Consider the following 19988-nt stretch of genomic DNA (forward strand, 5'->3'; position numbering starts at 1 on the left):
CATTTTACACGGGACATTGGGTTTTGTTGTGCCCAAGAAATTACCACTGGAATACATCTACAGAATGCATATACTCGTAGCTTTTATTATTATTTTTATTATTTTGAGAGGAAGCTTGTAGCTATTCGTTTATTATTGTACCTGTACTCTAGGGATGTGCGTATGACCGTGGCGGAAACAACGTGAACGTCAACGCCGCGTGGGGCGTTGGACCTTGGTGCACGGGAACTCGAATCGATGACAATGGAGCACGTGGCGATCGGATCCAACTGTGCCGTACCATGTGCACCGATCTAGTATCTGTCATGTCGGTTTTCCCAAGGGAACCGGGAACGCGCTTGACTCGTCGTCACCGGAACATGCACACGGACGAACGCCTCCGCGTTTTATCAGACGACGAAGCACTCACTATAGCTGTTTCTGCAGGATCATCTTTTACACCCTGCAAAACACCAACTGGTGAGACGTGGACGCTAGTGCTTGCAGCCACCGTGATGTGTTTTTTTTTACAAGAAAAATTCATAAATTAACATCTTACAGATAGGATGTCATACCATTCCCATAATACATGACTCACGAGTGAAAAAAAAGGTGTGAACTGCAAGGACTCGTAGCGCTCGACCAACGTGGAAAACGACAGCAAGCTTTGCTCAACAGGCAGAGGGCTTAGTAACAGCATGCACGTGATCCCCATCCACTGCCACTGGCTGAAACGGCGACCCTATCCGCAAGGACACGGAGCGGATCAGCGGATCCGTGTCCACGCGTGTGGACGCTGACACCACTGGCGACCATACGCATGGGATTCTTTAGCTCCCGACGCCCTTGAGAGCCGCAAGATGACCACCCGCGTGTTTTCCATGTACCTCATATGTCATGTCCTCACCCCACATGCCTCTGGGAGCTGACATTACTTATTTACTTCATCAAGTTCCTTCCAGACGAACCGACCTCGCTACCAGATTTTTAGTCCAAAAAGACCAAACCTCAGCATTCCTTGGGCTTTTTACTTCCAAACTGAAACCTTCATCCCATTCAGAGTCCAACAAGCTTAGCTCTGCGATAGCAAAACAGACAGTGCAGCTATCAGTAACATTACTTATTATTTGGGGGAAAACCGACAGAGTTTAAAATCTGTTGTGACCATCCTACCAATCTCACAAGAACGCAGGATGCTTATGGTCATGGAGGTACACAGACCCAACCCTTACCCAACCCGATTTCTGTTACAGGCCTTTATGAGATTACTAATAATAGTTGATGGCTGATGCACACAGGGCAGCAATAAATACAAATGCTACACCACAAATCTGATCCGATCCAAACAGTACATCTTGTGCGTGGCAAAAAAAAAAAAGATACAGATTTATTATTTATTTTCGGACCCACAGGGCTATCAACCAGTCTCTTCCAGAAAATGGTTTCAGCGAAACCATGTGCTGGAGGTGGATAATGACATTGCACTGGCCACTAGACGGGGGTAACAGACAAGGTCCATGACTCAAGCAACAAGCAAGGTCTGCTCTACTCTGCTCTGCTGAAGTGTAGTAAGAGACAAGGGTCGCTAAAGATGATGAAAGAGATTAAATGGATGAAGGCTGCAATAAAATAGTATGGAGTGATGGCATGCTTTTTCAGATCCGAAGATAGGGAGAGAAAAAAAAAAGGCTATTGTTAACTCGCCGCCTTCTTTCCCGATGCAGGGAGGGGCTGATGATGAGTCAGAAAGCTGATAAGCCCACATGCTGCATCCATAGACGGCCTTGGGACCTTGCTAAAAATTGACTCGCAAAAGAACAAGCAACAAGAGACCCAAAGGGTTTCTTGCAAGTACCCCTCATGATGCATATCCAACTATATAAGAGGGCCCTTGCTCAATCACTGAGCAGGCCAGCACTCATTGAAGAGCCACGCACTCACGCACACAGCGTCATAGAGCGATCAGGGGAGAGGTGAAGAGGAAGCAGGGCAGGCAGCAGGCATGGAGCCTCATCACGCAAACAAGGTATGCACTGCTGCCTAACCGCCTCCTAGTCAAGATGGGTTCGAGCTGTAAAACCTTTGGCAGGACAAATCGACCGAAAGCCTGGATATAACATATTATCCAAGACCTACTACCTTGCCAAAAAATCTGCCGGGGGTCCAGAAATTTTCCTGATGATTGATGATGTAGGATTCCTGCATTACTGTCTTCAGGCTTCATCCAGATTATCCAGATGGATGCATAGGTTTTCCTGCAATAGCATTCAGACAAAACACACTATCATTTCTGCATATGAACATCAGCTCTGTAGAAACACAGAATTGAATCAAAGTATTTTATTCCTGTTCGTGAAAGCAATCAAACATAGAATATCCCGGTTCTTATAAAGGCAGAAATTCTGATAGAGACATCAAAATTGGACCTTTTTCACTTTACGAACAGGTCTTACTGTTAACCATTCCGCATCTACAAATAAAACCTTAAAACAACGACTTGTGCTAACCTGAGTTATCTTGTTCATCTGCTGTGAAGCCAAAGCCAAAGCTCAGCATGAAGCATTCCAAGTTCATCTCCTGCAAGCTCTACATTTCTGAAAGCCGCAATGCTATGGCTGTGGACGCAATCGAGCGTGCAAGCAAGAGTGATGCTCAGGTTGTTGTCGTCAGCCAGTTTGGGGATAATCACTACAACCGTTTCCGCTATACACTTGTCTCCTACATCATCGACGACAGATCAACTGGAGAAGTGATATATAGTCCAATCAGGAAGGTGTTGCTAGCAATGATTGAGGCTGCATTTTCAACCATAGACCTTGAATCGCAGTCAGGAGCGCATCCAAGGATTGGTGTCGTCGATGACCTGTCTTTCCACCCCTTGGGTCAAGCCAGAATGGAGGATGCTGCTTCTTTGGCTAAGCAGGTAGCATCTGACATTGGAAATGGCTTACAAGGTATGTCCAATGTGTTAGGCTTCCAAAAATCAGCTCTTCAACTATTTTAATCTTCCTCAACGAATTGTATGTTTGCAGTCCCAGTATTCCTGTATGCAGCAGCCCACCCAACAGGAAAGTCTGCGGGTGCAATACGGCGTGAACTTGGCTACTACCGGCCAAATTACAAGGACAATCAGTGGTTAGGTAGCATGCTCCCTGATGTTCTGCCAGTTAAGCCTGATGTTGGTCCAACTCATGTCTCACATAAGAGAGGTGCCACAACAGTTGGTGTTACACCTTGGATTGAGAACTACAATGTCCCGGTACTATCTAAGGACGTCGCAACTGTGAGGAGGATTACCCGCAGGGTGAGTGGACGGGGTGGAGGGCTTCCCACGGTGCAAGCTCTTGCACTCTTCCATGGAGATGATTGCACAGAGATTGCATGCTTGTTGGATCCAGATCATGTCAGTGCCTATCAAGTTCAGACCGTGGTGGAGCAGATTGCAGGAGAGCAAGGACTTGAAGTTGAGCAGGGGTACTACACTGACATAACAAAGGATGCAATACTCGATAAGTATTTGAAGATTGCTTGCGCTGATGATTGATAAAGCCTGTATAGACTCTATGTGGCTGACATGCTTGTAACCATGAATGTCTGGAGTGGGCATCCATTGCTGTTTAGTTGTCAATTGCCATCTCAACCTGAATGAAGAACTGATTCTATTTTATACTTTGTGCACAAAATTTCAATAAATTGAGTACTAGAAACAATACAGATTACCAAATCAAACTATAGGAAGCTATTATTTTCTAATATTATAAGCAAAACAAGCAAATAAAAATAATCTCAATCTATTGATGGCCTGCTGTTAACTGATAAGGATAAATGGACATAGATTGTACTATGCTAGTTAGTAGCACAATAAAGACAAATTCTTGGAATTGATGAGGCTCAACACACAGTACTGGGATGAGAACTTTGTAAAATGGAAACACCGTATTAGTTAACATGAGTTTGTGGATATCGAGATAAAACTTAATTTATTGTTATATGACAATGGCTTCATCTTTTATGCCTCATTGTGTAAGAGGCAAAGGTTGCTGAAGATGATGCAAGAGATTAGATGGATGGATGGATGGTGCTGCTCAACAGGCAATAACATAATACCATGTTCTTCAAAATAGTATTTGAGTGATGCCATGCGTTTTTGGATATCAAGACAAAACAATTGTTAACTCGCTGCCTTGCTTCACAATGCAGGGAGGGCCTGATGACGAGTCAGAAAGCTGAAAAGCACATGCTGGATCCTTACATGGCCTCGGGATCTTGTTAGTTGATCTCCATCAATAGCGCCCAGATCGGGGGCGCCCAACCCTAATGTGGTTGGTGGGCCCCTATCGCACAACACTATAAATAGAGGAGTGGAGAACTGGGCTCGATTAACGAAGTTGACCGGAGCCGCCGCAATCCCACCATAGAGAAACCTAATCCGATCTAAAAGAGTGCTGCCAGCGACGGGATGCCCCACCACACCGCCATCGCCCTTGCAGCGTCACCACCGGTCCACTGCATCGCCACCACGACGCCAACAACCCCACGGTACCGGCGTCTACCCTGCTACGGCGAAACTGGGCGAACTAGAGGAACCCTAAAGAGGTCTACTCCGAATCTACTCCTTTACAGAGGTAATGAGTGATTCTAACAATGGTATCAGAGCCAGGTTGCCAGTGTGTAACCCTAACCCTAATCGGGTAAAAGCAAATTGAAAAGAGACCGGGGTGGCAGACGTCACTGGAACCCCGGTCACCACCGCCACCAAGCGGGGAAAGATGCCGCACCGCCGTCCTCGCCGGCGCGCGGCAAGAAAACAAGAGAAGAACATCCGTGTTCGGATCAGAGAAGAGATAGGGGTCTCGGCACTTCAAGCCGAACCCTAACCCACGAACAGACAGAAGGGGTTCCCTAACCCTAACCCTAACTGGGTGAAGGAAATAACAAAGGAAGAAGGATTCGGCCTAGAACAGAATCAAAGCCGAACCCAGAACCAGAGAAGAAAAGAAAGGAAATTCAAAGAAAGAAGAAGAACAGTGGGGTCGGAACCCTAACCCTAACTCGTGACGAGGAAGGGAAGAGAATGATTCGGTATAATAGAAAAGAAAAGAAATCAAAAGAAAAGCGAGACCCTAACCCTAGATCTCGATTCGGATGAACTCCGAAAAGAAAAGAAATCAAAAGAAAAGCGAAACCCTAACCCTAGAACGAATCCCCATCCCAAATCGGTTCAATCCGAGCACCAAAAGAGAACCAGAGAAGAAAACCAAAGAAAGAAGAAGAACAGTCCAAACCCTAATCCCTATCACCGGTTCGGATAAGAGAAAAGAAAACCAAATTGGAGAAGGGAAAAGGGGGAACAGAACTACCTCGCCGTGCGTCGGGATGACCCTTCGCCGGCGCGGGAGAAGAAGGGCCGAGCCGGGGGCAGCTGCTCGCTGGGCTCGGCCAAGGGGGCGTCGCGGCCAGGCCGCTCGACGGCGGCATGCTCACCCGTTGGGGAGCACGCATGTCGGCGAGGGGGCCGACGACGGCGCCATGGCTGCCTCGCTCCACCGCCTTCGTCACTCTCGGTTCGCTCGCTCGGTTGTGCTCGTTGCGCCGAGGAGAGAAGAAAGAGCGGCGTAGAGAGAGAAGAGGGAGGGGCGAATGACGCTAGGGTTACGGTGGCTCCGACGCGGCGCTGGTTTTGACCGGCCGAAATGACCGCTCGACCGTCCGATTGAATTCAACGGCGCAGGGTGCACGGGCCGCATCACGGCCCAGGCGGGCGAGTGCGCCGCGGCGCTTTGCCGGCCCAGGCCCACGTTGCGGCCTGGTAAGGCAGCGCGCTCGCGAGAGAGAGACGGGGCCGGCCTGAGGCCAGATCTGGGCCGGGCCACTGTGCCAGTTTTGGCCCAAGATCAGTATTTTCTTTTTTATTTTCCAGTAATTGCTTATTTCTGGAAAATGAAAAATAGCTCAAAAGAAAATAGAAAAAGTAATTTTTCCTATGGGTAAAATTCAAGAAATTGAGTATATGTTTTCCGCTGTTAAAGAAATAGTTGATTCTCCAGTTATTTTGAACCAACGTAATATTTAATTGGAGAAAAAGAGAGTTTTTCCGCTGCTAAACAAATTGTTTATTCTCCAGTTATTTTGAACCAATGTGATATTTAATTGGAGAAAAAGAGATTTTGACATGATTATGATGTTATTTTCTGACCAACGTTGTTAATAACAATATCGTAATTTTAATGATTTATGCATTAATTCTATTTCTGCCCAACGGATGATGTAGAATTAGTGTGTAAGAACAGTTGTGAATTTTAATGATTTTATACATTAATTCTATTTCTGCCCAACGGTGATGTAGAATTAGTGTATACGAACAGTTGTATATTTTGATTTTGATCAACGTTGGAATCAAGGCATGCAAATGGTGTTATTTTTATGTTAAGAAAAGGTTTGACTTGGTTTTCATCTTGTCTAAGGTGGACTGGGTAGTCACCTCGCCATGTTCCACAGAGCCTGTGGCACCGGTGAGGGAGACAAACGAGGATGATGCCGTTTGGGCAACTAAAGAGAGGGATTTTGAAATCCCGAAAGATGTCATATGCCCTAGTGCACTAGGAAGTGGGTCACTGCCAATAAGAAATATTTGGCATGTGATAAAGAACACTGATTGAGTCTGCAATTGTGGGCTCAATCCCAGAGTATGACACGGTCAACGAGTACCTCGATAGAATAAAGAGTCAGTTCACTAGCTCTTCAAAGACATATGCTACTCAGCTGATAAAGCAGCTGGTGACAGAGAGTTACTCTGATAATGGTGGCATAAGAGAGCTCACAATGCGTCGTCGAAATTATGGCACTATCGTTTATGCCATATTTCGAGGGGAGAATAGAAAGACTAGTTAAGAATAATATTTTTCCTCCATTAGAGCTCTCAGAATGCATAAAATGAAAGTATGTAAAGAAAATTAAGAAAGATGTCAAACGAAGCGCAGGAATTTAACAGATTATTCACACAGACATCTGTGGTCAGTTTCCTATAAAGAGTGTGGATGGTTATGTTTCGTTCATAATATTCACAGATGATTACTCCCATTATGGCTACATTTATCTAATCAAAGAAAGAAAAGAAGCATTGGATAAATTTAAGATATTTAAGGCAAAAGTTGAAAATCAACACAATTTAAAGATTAAGATAGTCAGGTCCGACCGTGGGGGAGTACTACGGTCGGCATACCCCATATGGCCAAGTTCCTGGACCTTTTGCAAGGTTCTTACAGGAGAATGGCATAGTAGCCCAGTATTCTACACCGGGCGAACCTCAGCAGAATGGAGTAGCTGAAAGACGCAATCGTACACTGATGGATATGGTACGTAGTATGATAAGTTACTCCAACTTACCATTGAGCCTGTGGATGGAGGCATTAAAAACCGTCATTCATATTCTCCATAGAGTACCAAGTAAGTCGGTGCCCAAAACACCATATGAGTTGTGGACAGGAAGAGTACCCTCACTAAACCACTTGCGTGTGTAGGGGAGCCCTGCTGAGGCTAAAGTATTTAACCCGAACATTGGGAAGCTAGATCCCAAAACAGTGAGTTGCCATTTCATTGGCTACCCAGAAAAGTCAAAAGGTTTTCATTTCTACTGTCCAGATAGACATACAAAGTTTGTGGAAACGAGACACGCTGTTTTCCTAGAGGATGAAATGATGAGGGGGAGCATGGTAGCTCGAGAAATTGACCTTGAAGAGAAGCGGGTGTATGCACCCACTCCGACGATTCATGAGTCATTTTTCTCACTACCTGCTGTCGCAGCACCGACAGTGCAAACACTGTGGTGCCAGCACCTATTGTTATCCCGCCTGTGACAACAATGAATAATGATGAAGATCCTGTTCTTCAAGATCCTATCGAACCTATTGACACAAATGAGGGGGAGCAACAACAGTCCTCAAACAGAAGATGTGCTAAATATGGAGGCCCCTAGAAGATCTCAAAGAGTTAGAAAATCAGCTATTCCTGCTGATTATGAAGTGTACAACACTGAGGAATTTCAAATGGAGGATGATCCCACCTCATTTGAAGAAGCCATGAGAAGTGATCATTCATCAAAGTGGCTTGAGGCTATGAAGATGAAATAAAATCAATGAATGCCAATAAAGTTTGGGATTTGGAGATAATTCCTAAAGGAGCCAAAACAGTAAGCTTTAAATGGGTCTACAAAACAAAACTTGACTCTCAAGGGGAATATAGAGAGATATAAAGCCCGACTTGTGGCAAAAGGCTTTACGCAAAGAGAAGTGATTGATTACAATGAGACATTTTCTCCAGTCTCATGTAAGGATTCCTTCAGAATTATAATGGCATTAGTGGCACGTTACGATTTAGAATTATATCAGATGGATGTAAAGACAACATTTCTCAACGGGGACTTGGAGGAAAATGTTTACATGGCACAACCGAAAGGTTTTGTCATGGAAGGAAAAGAACGAATGGGATGCCGCCTAAAGAAATCTATTTATGGATTAAAATAAGCTTCAAGACAGTGGTACTTGAAGTTTGATCAGATAATAAGAAATTTTGGGTTTAAAGAGAATGTAGAGGACAATTGTTAGCCTACCCCAACTTGTTTGGGACTTAAAGGCTTTGTTGTTGTTGTGTTGTTGTTGTAGAGGACAATTGTGTCTATACAAAGTTTAAGAATGGGAAGTTCATCTTCCTTGTCCTGTATGTAGATGATATCTTACTTGCTAGTAGTGATGTCAGTCTACTACTGGAGACAAAGAAGTTTTTGTCCTCAAAATTTGATATGAAAGATCTTGGTGAAGCTTCGTTCGTTCTAGGGATCGAGATTCACCGAGATAGAAGTAAAGGGGTATTAGGACTCTCACAAAAGGCATACATAGAGAAAATCTTAAAGAAATTCAGTATGCAGAAATGTAGTCCCTCACCTGCTCCTATAGTCAAGGGCGACAGATATGGGGATTTTTAATGCCCCAGGAACCAATATGAGATCGATCAAATGAAAGCGGTTCCATATGCTTCAGCTGTCGGAAGCTTGCAATATGCTCAAATATGTACGCGCCCTGACTTGGCATTTGTTACCGGGTTACTTGGCAGATTCCAGAGCAATTCTGGAGCAGAGCATTGGAAATTGGTAAAGAAAGTCTTGCGTTATTTGCAAGGAACGAAAGGCCTCATGATGACGTATAGAAGATCTGATTCACTTCATATAGTGGGATATTCAGATTCTGATAATGCGGAAGATGATAGAAAATCCACGTCTGGATATGTATTCACTCTTGCAGAGGAGCTATTTCATGGAAAAGCTCAAAGCAAACCGTCACTACATCGTCCACAATGTATGCCGAGTTTGTAGCGTGTTATGAGGCAACGGGGTAGGTGAACTGATTAAAGAAATTCATACCCAGTTTGAAAGTGGTTGACGACATCTATAGACCACTAAAGTTATACTGCGATAATAATCCAGCAGTACAATATGCTCACAACAATAAGTCAAGTGGTGCTGCCAAACACATTGACATAAAGTATTATGTTGTGAAAGATAAAGTCCGGGATCAAGTCATAAGTCTTGAGCATATAAGTACAGAAAAGATGCTCGCGGATCCGTTTACAAAAGGCTTATCACCCAACGTGTTCAGAGAACATGGCATTCAGAGAACAGGTAGCTAGCATGGGTTTAAGGGAAAGCCTAAAATTCCTAGACAAAAGAAGGCCCAAAGATAAGTATCTATTTCAGAACAGAGTAGTATGTTGTAGCTGTTAAATCCATCGGCAATGGACCGTGACGATGAGACATGCTCTATACGCTAATCTGTAATGGAATGAACAAAAGTAAATGATATGAAATTGAAAGATAGTAATGAGATCAAGGGGGAGAATGTTAGTTGATCTCCACCAATAGGCCCGGGCCCTTGGATCTGCGCCCTGATTGGAGGCGCCCAACCCTAATATGGTTGGTGAGCCCCTGTCGCACAGCACTATAAATAGAGGAGTGAGGAACTAGGATCGATTAACGAAGTTGACCGGAGCCGCCGTAATCCCACCATAGAGAAACCTAATCCGATCTAAAGGAGTGCTGCCAGCGACGGGATGCGCCACCGCACCGCCATCGCCCTTGCAGCGTCACCACCGGTCCACTGCATCGCCACCACGACGCCAACAACCCCACGGTACCGGCGTCTACCCTGCTGCGGCGAAACTGGGCGAACTAGAGGAACCCTAAAGAAGTCTACCCCGAATCTACTCCTTTACAGAGGTAATGAGTGATTCTAACAGATCGTGCTAACTTGACTCGCAAAAAAACAAGTAACAAGGGGCCAAAAGGGTTTCTTGAAAGTACCTCTCATGATGCATATCCCGATTCCCGCTATAAGAGGGCCCCTTGCTCAATCACTGAGCAAGTGCACACTCGTTGAAGAATGAAGAACCACACACACACAGTCAGAGGGGAGGCAAAGGGAGAGGGGGGAGAGGACGAAATGGAGCCCAATCACTCAAACAAGGTATCCTTTGATACCTAGTCCCCTTTTTTCAAGATGACTTCAAGCTAAAGGTATGGGTAGAAAAAATGATACAGCGTTCGAAGCCCACCTCGACTTCCTGATCCTTTGACCTACCTCAAGAAAATCTGCTGATATATGCTCACCTGGTCGCAAATTTCCTGTTGCTGTGCTGCCTGCATTATCATCTTCAAACGCAATCCAAATTATTCAGGCTGATGCATCATTCTATTTCTTCCTGCAATAACACCTACAATTTAGTACAGGATCACAAAAACAGAGTAATTCATCTTAAGCTCATACATCAGCTCTGTAGAAACATTGAATCAAAACTGAAGAATCAGCCTGAAGCTTTCATTCTTGTCTGGCCAAGTAATCAAACACTGATATCACAATGAAGTCTGGTCCTCAAGAAGCTGCCTTTGATAGGGGCAGTAAATTACTATTACCTTTTACCACTTCACTGCAACTTATTACTTATGAATATGTTTGTCGTATTAAACTGACTTTGATAGCACAATTTCGTCTATTTTTCCTTTCCTTTTCTTTATTTCTAATTTGTTTTTCAGAGGCTGCCATTTGTGATTAGTTTATGCCACAAACTGTGTTCCCTGATTGTATCACTTTCTGTCATGCAAAGATGCGATTAGTAAGCAAGGTAAAAACGGTATGGACATACAAATATTGTGACTGTGTTGGTGTCAACTTACTCCAAGAAAGCTGTTAGTGTGATCTCGTCCACGCCTGTCCTTGGAAACCGTTCAATGTCAAGCATGGACTGCTTTAGCGTGTTGCCGTGCAAAAAACGACAAATGTTATATCGCTATATGTTGTGCATTTATGGTAATTATAGTGATTGAAGTACACAAATGTTTAAAGATCATTTACCACTCGGTCCAAGACAGGTGCAGCCTCAACAATTGTCCCTTGTCGCGTCGCAAGGTCGTAGGACGTGTCTTCGTCATCCGAAGATTCAATGTCGGTGTAGTCGGCTTGGGTCCATTGAGTCTTCAACTTGGTCCATGTGACACCACGGTACCAAGATAGGTATGCGCGGAAGTTGTAGTTGGTGTGTAGCCGGTCGTTTTCATACAGGTTGTCATGGAAAAGGTCCCACAGATCCATGTGCTGACGGTGCAGCGTCTCAAACTCAACCGTCTTGTTCTGTTTCTGACGATCAATCCTGAAAATGTTCATTCCTTGTGATATACAATTTCAGGAAAAAATAACATGTCCTGCCACTTACATTTGCATGAAACAATTGGTGATTTAATAATAAACTTGACAGCTAGATCAACTATTTATCTAAGTGGCACGACCAGTTCATTTGGTAATATTTTCAACTAATACATCTAGTCAATGGTCTAAATGGCATCAATAAATCATTTGGTCACATACTAAACTAATATCTCAAATAATCATATTGGTCTAAAAGGCATCAATAAATCATTTGGTCATACACTAAACTAATATCTCAAATAGTCGTACGGGTGTACATGGCATGTAATGACACTTACATGTGCAACTCCACAGATGTCGAGAATGGCTCGACTGGCCACTCCTGACTCAAGCCAAACTGGCGTGCAAGTCTGTGTGGAAGGTGATACTCAACAGCGTAGAAGCAGATCAGCGGGCACCTCATCATGTACAGGTCTTCGTCCGCGCTGCACATGGTTCTTACTCCAAGCTGCACCACCTGTATGTCCTTGTACGGCTCCCAAGTAACCTGCAAAAGTAAGCCATCGAGGGCGTAAGTTCGAACAACTCCCAAGTTACGTAATAGACAATAACAAAATGCAATTAACCTGATTGTATATCAATTTCTTCCAAGGCATCCCACAACTGTAGGTATTCAATTAGCATTTCAACAGACAAACATCCTTATATATATCCCTGATCCAACTTTAGTCTTCTAGGGCTTAGACAGCAGCTCTCTGATTGAGTGCCCTCCTCAGAACCATAGCAACAAAGGCAGGTGCTAGCTCTATGAGGGAGTGACCATGGAGCCAATAATCAGTCCAAAACAGTGTGTTATGATACTTGAGAAGTGAACAATGCTGAAGTGTTGGCATGAATAGGTAACTGCAGTCCCGCTTATGGTCAACCAGGTTGCATTTTTTGGAGCCACAACCGCATCCATAGACCCCATTGAAGATTTACAAGATTATGAATACCAACCCTCCGAGCTCGCTCGGCATACTTTTTTTCCCAGGCAACAAGGTGGATACCTCCGTTAATCTCCCTTTGAAAAAAAAAGAATCTTGTCAATAGCCAGAGTAACCACATAGGGACACCAATTGCGATCAGTGGGTAGACAGGGAAGGTGGTGGGGAAAACCTGAACCAATAGACCAGGGTGCTCATACTTGCTATGTCTGTTCAATCTGCTATACCTGTCACCTCTTTCCTAAATCTCATTTACGCCTTGTTTAATGTGGCACTTACATTTGTTCAAATGAGAGTCTAGACTAGAGGATACTTAAAGCGTTCTGCTGAAGATTGTCTGAAGGTCCTCACAACATCATTACAGGTTTAGCTGACTTGTTCACAAAGATCTACTTGGATCTTACTGATTTGTGTATGATTCTTTCGGTTTCCATGAGGACACTGCATGGATTATCCTCCCCTTCCATCCTTGTAGCAGCCATCTGCTATCTTCGTCAATGACAAAGTCTTCATGATAATGCTTGTTTTTTTCATCTATTGATCTCTTCAGGATTGCTTTATTAACAGGAAGTTGCTTGAACCCAGCCTTGAGACATCTCACTTGCCACTGTTTGTAAGTCTCTGGCCTCTCAATCCTTTCCGCACCCTCACACGCTACAACGTTAAGTGCACTTGCCCCAAGCAGATCCCTTTCTATCTGTATCCTATCTTCGTCACTCTGGAGAGCAGTTGCATCGAGCATGTCAAACAGCGCAGAATAATGGAACAAAACCTCTCTGAATCGTGGCAGGAAGAATGGGGAGCTGTACATGCCATTCGCAATGCCAAGAATGAGAACCTCTGGGTTGATCCTCTTCATGGTACACAGTACCCTATCTCTTGCACTATCTATGTCTTCTGTCTCATCACCAAGATATTTTTTTCTGTACATGCAGTTGACTATAAGCACCTCATCATTGTCAATACTGAGATTCTCGATGCAGATATCTTCCCATTGTGAGGCAATCCCTTGGTACTCAAAAGGCACATTGAACAATTTCTGCATACTCAGCGAAGCGTTTTCCTGTCGCCTCAATTATTGCACAGGGGCGAAAACCTGGCTGAGGTACATCTATTCCTGTGATACGAAGCTTTGGGGGGCCACCTTCTTGCTTCGCAAAGCGCTGGATTAATGATGGCCACTGAAAGCCGAGTGTGATGCCAAAATCAATGATATGCACCTTTGGTCGCCCGTTCAATAGGTCAGCAATTGTTTGGTTGGAGAAGTAGTATGCCACCCTAGCAAAAGGGCACACTGCATTGAAAAGGCGGTAGGCCTTTAACATGTCTGTGGCCCTTGTTCGTTTCTCCATCAGTTTCTGATACATTTGACTCCCTGTCCCGGCCAAGCGTGCCTCAAGACCAATTGCAAAGTAAAGTGCCAGCCTCTGAGAGCCATCTCCATATGGTGAATCGTGATGCCTTATCTTCTTCAGTAGCTCACTGGCAAATGGAAGGTTGTTTACTACTATTGCTTGTGCACACTGCATGAGATGAGCCCTGAGGTCAATCCCCTCCTCTTTCTTCTTGCCTCGTGACTTCATCTGCCCTTGGCCATATCCTTTTCTCCGAACATTCTGTGAACTGCTGTTTGCTTCTTTTGCCTTAATTTCTCTAAGATGAGCAACATCAAATGGAACTGCCAATCACAGAGCAGAACACTGTCAAACATTTCATCCCGGGTTGTTTCACTTACCGAGATGGCCAAATGCTTACTGTTCCTTGCTTCCAAAAACTCCAAGTCCACATGTGGATGACTCTGTATTTTGCTTACATGCTTGCCCTTTTGTCCAATTGTTGCCTTTATCATTTGATTGGAATCAGGAAGGCCATTACTGTCCAGATCAACCAATTTCACAATACTGGGGACAAACTTATTTGCTTCCTCAGCACCTCTCTCAAATTGCAAAGACAAATGGTCACATTCAGAAGCCCAGTCATTGGCTACCAGGTGCATACCTTGTGGCCCAAGAATATCAGTGAAAAAACTACCACTGCATGCCTGTTCACTATAATTGTCTTGGGGACAATCTACTTGGGTATCTCTACTGATCATTGTCTCCTTAGGTGAAGATGGATATGCTTGTCCAAGAATATCATAAAATGGCTTCTCCATGGCCTGAAGTGCATCATGTCGTTGGTATATGCTGGCCTTCTCATCAGTGCCCTCCTCCATTAACAGTCGGTTTATGTAGTCAAGAGTCGTATTTGAGTTTATCTCGTAATACTCAGGACTTTCCATTGTGCTAGAGCTCCACTAGATCTAGCTGTTCTTGAAAAGTTTATGATCTACAAAAGATAGACCCCACCTTTCACTTTTGTTTCATGGCCATGCGTTGAGGGATTTGCCTTCCAAAACATGGTTGCCGAAAATGTATTATCACAACTAAGATGTCTTGTTTATTAGCTGCAGAGAAAAAAAGGATAAAAGTGGTCAGCATGCTGCTAGTTCTTCTGTCAACAGAACAGTGAAAGTCCTGCTCACTCATTAGCTAGCTTGAAACTTTGTGCCTCACAGCTTTTGTCCTCTTCTACTCAAATTTGTGTCGTCCCTACTTCTAATATACAATGCCATGTTTTTTTTATTTGTGCCCCTTAAGAAGTTGATTGAAGGGCGGGCCTGGTGCAAGCGGTAGAGTCTTACCGCCTGTGACCGAAAGGTTCCTGGCTCGAGTCGCGGTCTCCTCGCATTGCACAGGCGAGGGTAAGGCTTGCCACTGACACCTCTCCCCAGACCCCGCATAGAGATTCTAGATTCTTTTATTTAAAAAGGTTCATGACTGTGCTCTTGTTTTCTTCCAACCCGAAACTAGAAGTCATTTTAGGACCACATTAGTCAACGTTTTGTTCGACCATCAGTTTACAATGAATTATACAAACTGACAACAAACTACTGATCCTACAGATTCACCATGAAGAAAAGATTATATTACGAGTAAATAGACCAGCTCCCCTAGGCTTATTCTCCATGATTCACATTTTTGGTTCACATTCATTTACTCCTGAACACACATAACGAATAGAATGTGATCCAGCATATGTTGTTTCATTGGGCAGTCAGAGGCAACTCAGGCAATAGATGTCAGGAGGTACTCAAATATCTCTAGTTGTAGATTGTTGAGGAATGGGTCAGGGGTGAGGAGGATTCTTCTATGGGATGTGTCGATCCAGGATACTGCAGTACACCTCAATGCATGACCGGAGCAGCTCAAATACCTTGGCCCAGCCTGACGAGTAAGTTGCAGGGAACGGCGCTCCTGCGCGGCATTCTGTCGGTCGAACACCCGCCGCGCGAGGCCTGGTTCCCGCCACGACGAGCGGAGATGGTGCCGCCCTCGCCTCCCCGCGCAGCCGCGCAGGAAGCCGCCCGCAAGTGTCGGCGAGTAGGGTAAGGAAGGGATCGGAGGAGCCCGCGGCGGCCTTGAGGATGACCAACTAAGATCCGAAGCGTTGGGACGTCGGCGAGGAGCCTTTGGGCGGCGGACATGGTGGAGAATGCGGTTGCGGATGCGGCGGGTGGCACAGGCTGGCAACTTTGAGCTCCGGTGGAGGTGGGGACTGGGGAATGTCGAGCAGGGCGCGGGCGGCAGGTGCGGGAAGAAGAGAGGCCGCGAGGGTGAAAAGCTGGATCCCTGTCCCTGAGCCCGGAGGCCCATCAATTTCATCCCGGTACGGGCCACGGTGGATGTCGTTTGACCGATTATGGGCTTAAGCCCAACCAACTTTGAGGTTCGTTGTGCGGAAAAAGCCTGTGGGCCCAACTCACTCCATTTCTAAATTGAAAGTGTTATATAAATTTTTTGAGGCATATGAATTTTGTTTATAACAATTAGATATAACAAGTTATGTCTAAATATATAATGAAAGTTATATATATCTATAAAAGCTGAAACAATTTATAATCGATGTGGGCGTTCGATTCGCGGCCGGACGTCCGACGCTACGTGGTCCCGTGTTGTTCACGTGTTATACCCATCACACAAATACCTCATACTCCCGTTAGGTGGCCACTTAAACTTATTCTCTCCGATTTCATCTTGTATCTCTCTCTTCCGTCTCTCCATTCAAAGCAACAGGGAGAGGAAGGATGCCATGAAGCTTGTGCATCTCCTCCCCATCTCGAACTCACGCAGCCACCCGCCTTACGCGAGTCATGGCCATACCCCACCCACTCTGCGCGCAGCTAGCAAGCTTTGCGTGCGCTACCACGCAGAGAGCCTCATGTTGCCGATGAGCTCCGTGCCGCCGACATCCATACATCATCGCTGAGCTCTACGCGCGCTGCCCAGCGAGCCGCATGTTGCCGGTGAGCTTTGCGCCGTTGAGATCCACGTCGCCGATGAGCTCCGCTACTAGCAACCTTCATGGCATTGAGCTTCGTGCCAGCGTCAAGCTCCGTGTCGACGAGCCTCGATTTGCCTAAGCAGCAAGAAGATGTTACGCTGAAAGCGTATTTCAAGTGTTTCATATGCATGTTGTAAGTGTTCATGTGGATGTTATATATGTTGACATGGCTATACACGTACGTTGCAAGTGTATTGTTCTAAATGTTTCAGCTGTTTTCAGTCGTATGTTGCAAGTGTTTTATCTAGATGTTGCGTATGTTTCACACATATGTTGCAAATAATTCATCTAGATGTTGCATATGTTTCACATATATATTGCAAGTGTTTTATCTGGATGTTACATATGTTTTGGAATGACTATACACGTGTTTTTCTGGTATTTCAGACGTATGTTGTAAGTGTTTCAATAGTTTCGAACATATGTTGCAAGTGTTTCATCTAGATATTGTAAAATAGAACTGGTGTTGCAGTGGGACTCATCTACCATAGCCACCTGCTATAGCTATTAGGCCTACGTGCATGCGTGTGGGTGTGGGGCACGAGCGGTAGACAAGGGAAACAGTGCATGCATAGATTGAGACACGGCCCCATGTGGCCGCGCGCAATTGTGGAAACACAAGCGTCGTGGGTCCCCATGTGAAGTAGGTGCAGGCGTGCGTGCGGGCGCATGGGCAGGCACAGGGCGACTGGATGCTAGCCCCCATCCGGACATCCGGGAGCTAGCATGACCCATTTTTTTGTGAGACCCAGTTATAGACGCAGACACTCACATATATGAGCACATACTCACCCCTATGAACGCACACACATACACCCTACCCCTTTGAGCATCTCTGAAGAACTAAGTTGGATCGACAAATCTCGAGATTGACGTAATCACCACATGCATCTCACTATCAAGTGGCACGTCGCCTACCGTTGACGGTCACTAACACCAATTATAAATCGTCAACATAACCTACATTTATATTTAATTCTATCACCAAACATAGGTATATGGGTTTAAACTAATGAATTCCACAAGCTTTGGTGATTTCATGACTGCAGGAAGATTTATCCAGAAAACAGCTCCCGGAACCACTGTCATACACTCCAAACAAGTAAACTGACGACAACAAGTGATTCAACCCACGAAAACTATGAAAGACAACTCTAGAAGATTCCAAAAGACACCATGCCAAAGTTTGGGCCAAACGGCCATGAAAGTGGGCTGGCGGCCCAGCCCATAGGCCGACTGGCCTACCATGGAGCCCGCTCACCCTCCGCTGCCTCGTACTCGCTCCTAAGATCTACACCATTGATTTAAGGTGGTTTTAGGTTGGTTTATCCAACGATGATCGAGGGAGTTGACGTGGATCGATGACGTGGATCATGAATTCCACTCCTATCCACCTATACACTGCACCTATGAGCGCGCACTTAAAGCCACTGGAATCTTCAAAGCCTATCCTAACACCTGGCTATGAGTTGCGCCCGTGTTTTATAAAATTGATTCGGGAGCAATCCTTCTCGAGAGAAGGCAGTGAAAACCCATACTCACATCTATTGGGGTTTGCATGGACCTATGCATGCCTGCGTATCACTGATATGTCTGACGAGACCTTAAGATGGAAGTTGTTTCCGTTCTGTTTAACGAGAAGAGCTAAACAATGGTACAATCAAACCGTAGAAAGTATGTAAGGAGATTGAGAAATGTTATGCTCTAAATTTTGTTTACGTTTCTTTTCCATCTCTAAGGTGGTTAGCCTTTGGAAAGAGGTTCTAAATTTTAGACAACTAGAAGAAGAATCTCTTGCCATATCATGGGATCATTTTAATGAGCTCATCATCACTGGCCCTGACCTTACCATTCAAGACCCGATGCTTCTTCAACATTTTTATATAGGTCTTAGCAAGGATTCCATGGAATCCCTTGATGCAGCCTTTAGAGGAGCTTTCCTTCATCTATCTGCTAGTGAAGCAAGGTCTATGCTTGATAAGATTAGTGGAAAAACTCCCTGCACTAGCATTCATAATAAACTCCTAGAGGAAGAGAAGGAATCATCTCTCGATCAAGAAGAGAAAGTTTTGATAGCCAAATCACAACCACTCCAATTCTAAGATTTATCTATCAATCTCAAACCATCAACACCCCAAAATCCTCCAAAGGAAGAAGAAATTCAACCTTTGGAAATCCCTTTTAAGGATGATCTTTTTTATGCTGATTTTGGGAAAAGCTTATTGCTACATAAGGGTGTAGGATCTCTGGTATGCCTAAAGGGGGGTGAATAGGCCTGTAAAAGTTCAACTCAAACCGAAGTCAAATTCACCTACGGCACTGCCGCTCTGTGAGAGCAGCACTGCCACGCCTATAGGAGAGATTAGTTCATAGTTTAAAATATACCCAACAAAATTTAGATCGATTAAATTTCTTAGCTTCCTCTAGGGTAGTAGATCACATATCGACAGCTGAAAGTGGTGGGAACACCACACACAAGTAGATCAGCCTCAAACTCTAGAAATCGCCTCAACCACAATATGTCATGCAAGTAATATAAATCAAGCACGAGTGGCATAATGATTTATCCCGTAGTTTAGCTCGCCACCAAGGCTTGCCTACCTCCACGTTATTGAGGTTAGCCACTAAGGCTTAGAGCTTTCCAGCCTTTCCTCATTCTCAAGTCAAGAGACTTAATTCTTGAGATGAGGGGTGAGTTTACTAGCTTCAAGAGATAGTTACAAACCTCCCGGGGCTGCCACATAAGTTGGCAAGCTCCACGGGCTATGCTCTAGCCGGCTAGGAGCCAAGCTTTAAGAGTAACAAACACAACCGCTGTCTAAAACATAAACCAAGTGCTCTTTAGAGTTTGAAAATCAATAGAGATGCTCTCTAATTGAGTTTGGACCTTTATCCCTCAAGGATTGATGAGGAAATCAATGGATTTGCTTGGGGGCTTGAGGTCAACAAT

At 44.8% G+C, this 19988-nt stretch overlaps 1 protein-coding gene, 1 long non-coding RNA gene and 1 pseudogene across 2 annotated transcripts; 1 reads left to right on the forward strand and 2 right to left on the reverse strand.

The window, feature by feature from the left end:
• Window positions 1–196: 196 nt before the first annotated feature.
• On the reverse strand, window positions 197–2623 carry LOC136523368 (uncharacterized). The gene is made up of 3 exons (XR_010776156.1): window positions 2487–2623; window positions 2119–2234; window positions 197–1057 (listed from the first exon to the last, which is right to left on the reverse strand). It is a non-coding gene; the product is annotated as an uncharacterized lncRNA (long non-coding RNA).
• Window positions 1632–3689, forward strand: LOC136523358 (formiminotransferase cyclodeaminase-like protein). The gene is made up of 3 exons (XM_066517067.1): window positions 1632–2005; window positions 2516–2933; window positions 3012–3689. The coding sequence occupies exons 1-3, from the start codon at window positions 1982–1984 to the stop codon at window positions 3521–3523; spliced, it is 954 nt and encodes a 317-aa protein (XP_066373164.1). The 5' UTR covers window positions 1632–1981; the 3' UTR covers window positions 3524–3689.
• Window positions 3487–16239, reverse strand: LOC136523349 (scarecrow-like protein 9; annotated as a pseudogene).
• Between the last annotated feature and the right edge of the window lie 3749 nt (window positions 16240–19988).

The sequence above is a fragment of the Miscanthus floridulus genome, chromosome 2 (assembly GCF_019320115.1).
Source record: "Miscanthus floridulus cultivar M001 chromosome 2, ASM1932011v1, whole genome shotgun sequence".
NCBI classification, from domain to species: domain Eukaryota; kingdom Viridiplantae; phylum Streptophyta; class Magnoliopsida; order Poales; family Poaceae; genus Miscanthus; species Miscanthus floridulus.

Bases quoted from the DNA above. Each gene is read 5' to 3' on its own strand.
- LOC136523358 (XM_066517067.1), top strand. From the start codon at position 1,982: ATGGAGCCTCATCACGCAAACAAG. The intron at 2,006-2,515 runs GTATGCACTGCT...TCTGCTGTGAAG, and splicing joins AGCCTCATCACGCAAACAAG to CCAAAGCCAAAGCTCAGCAT. The intron at 2,934-3,011 runs GTATGTCCAATG...GTATGTTTGCAG, and splicing joins CATTGGAAATGGCTTACAAG to TCCCAGTATTCCTGTATGCA.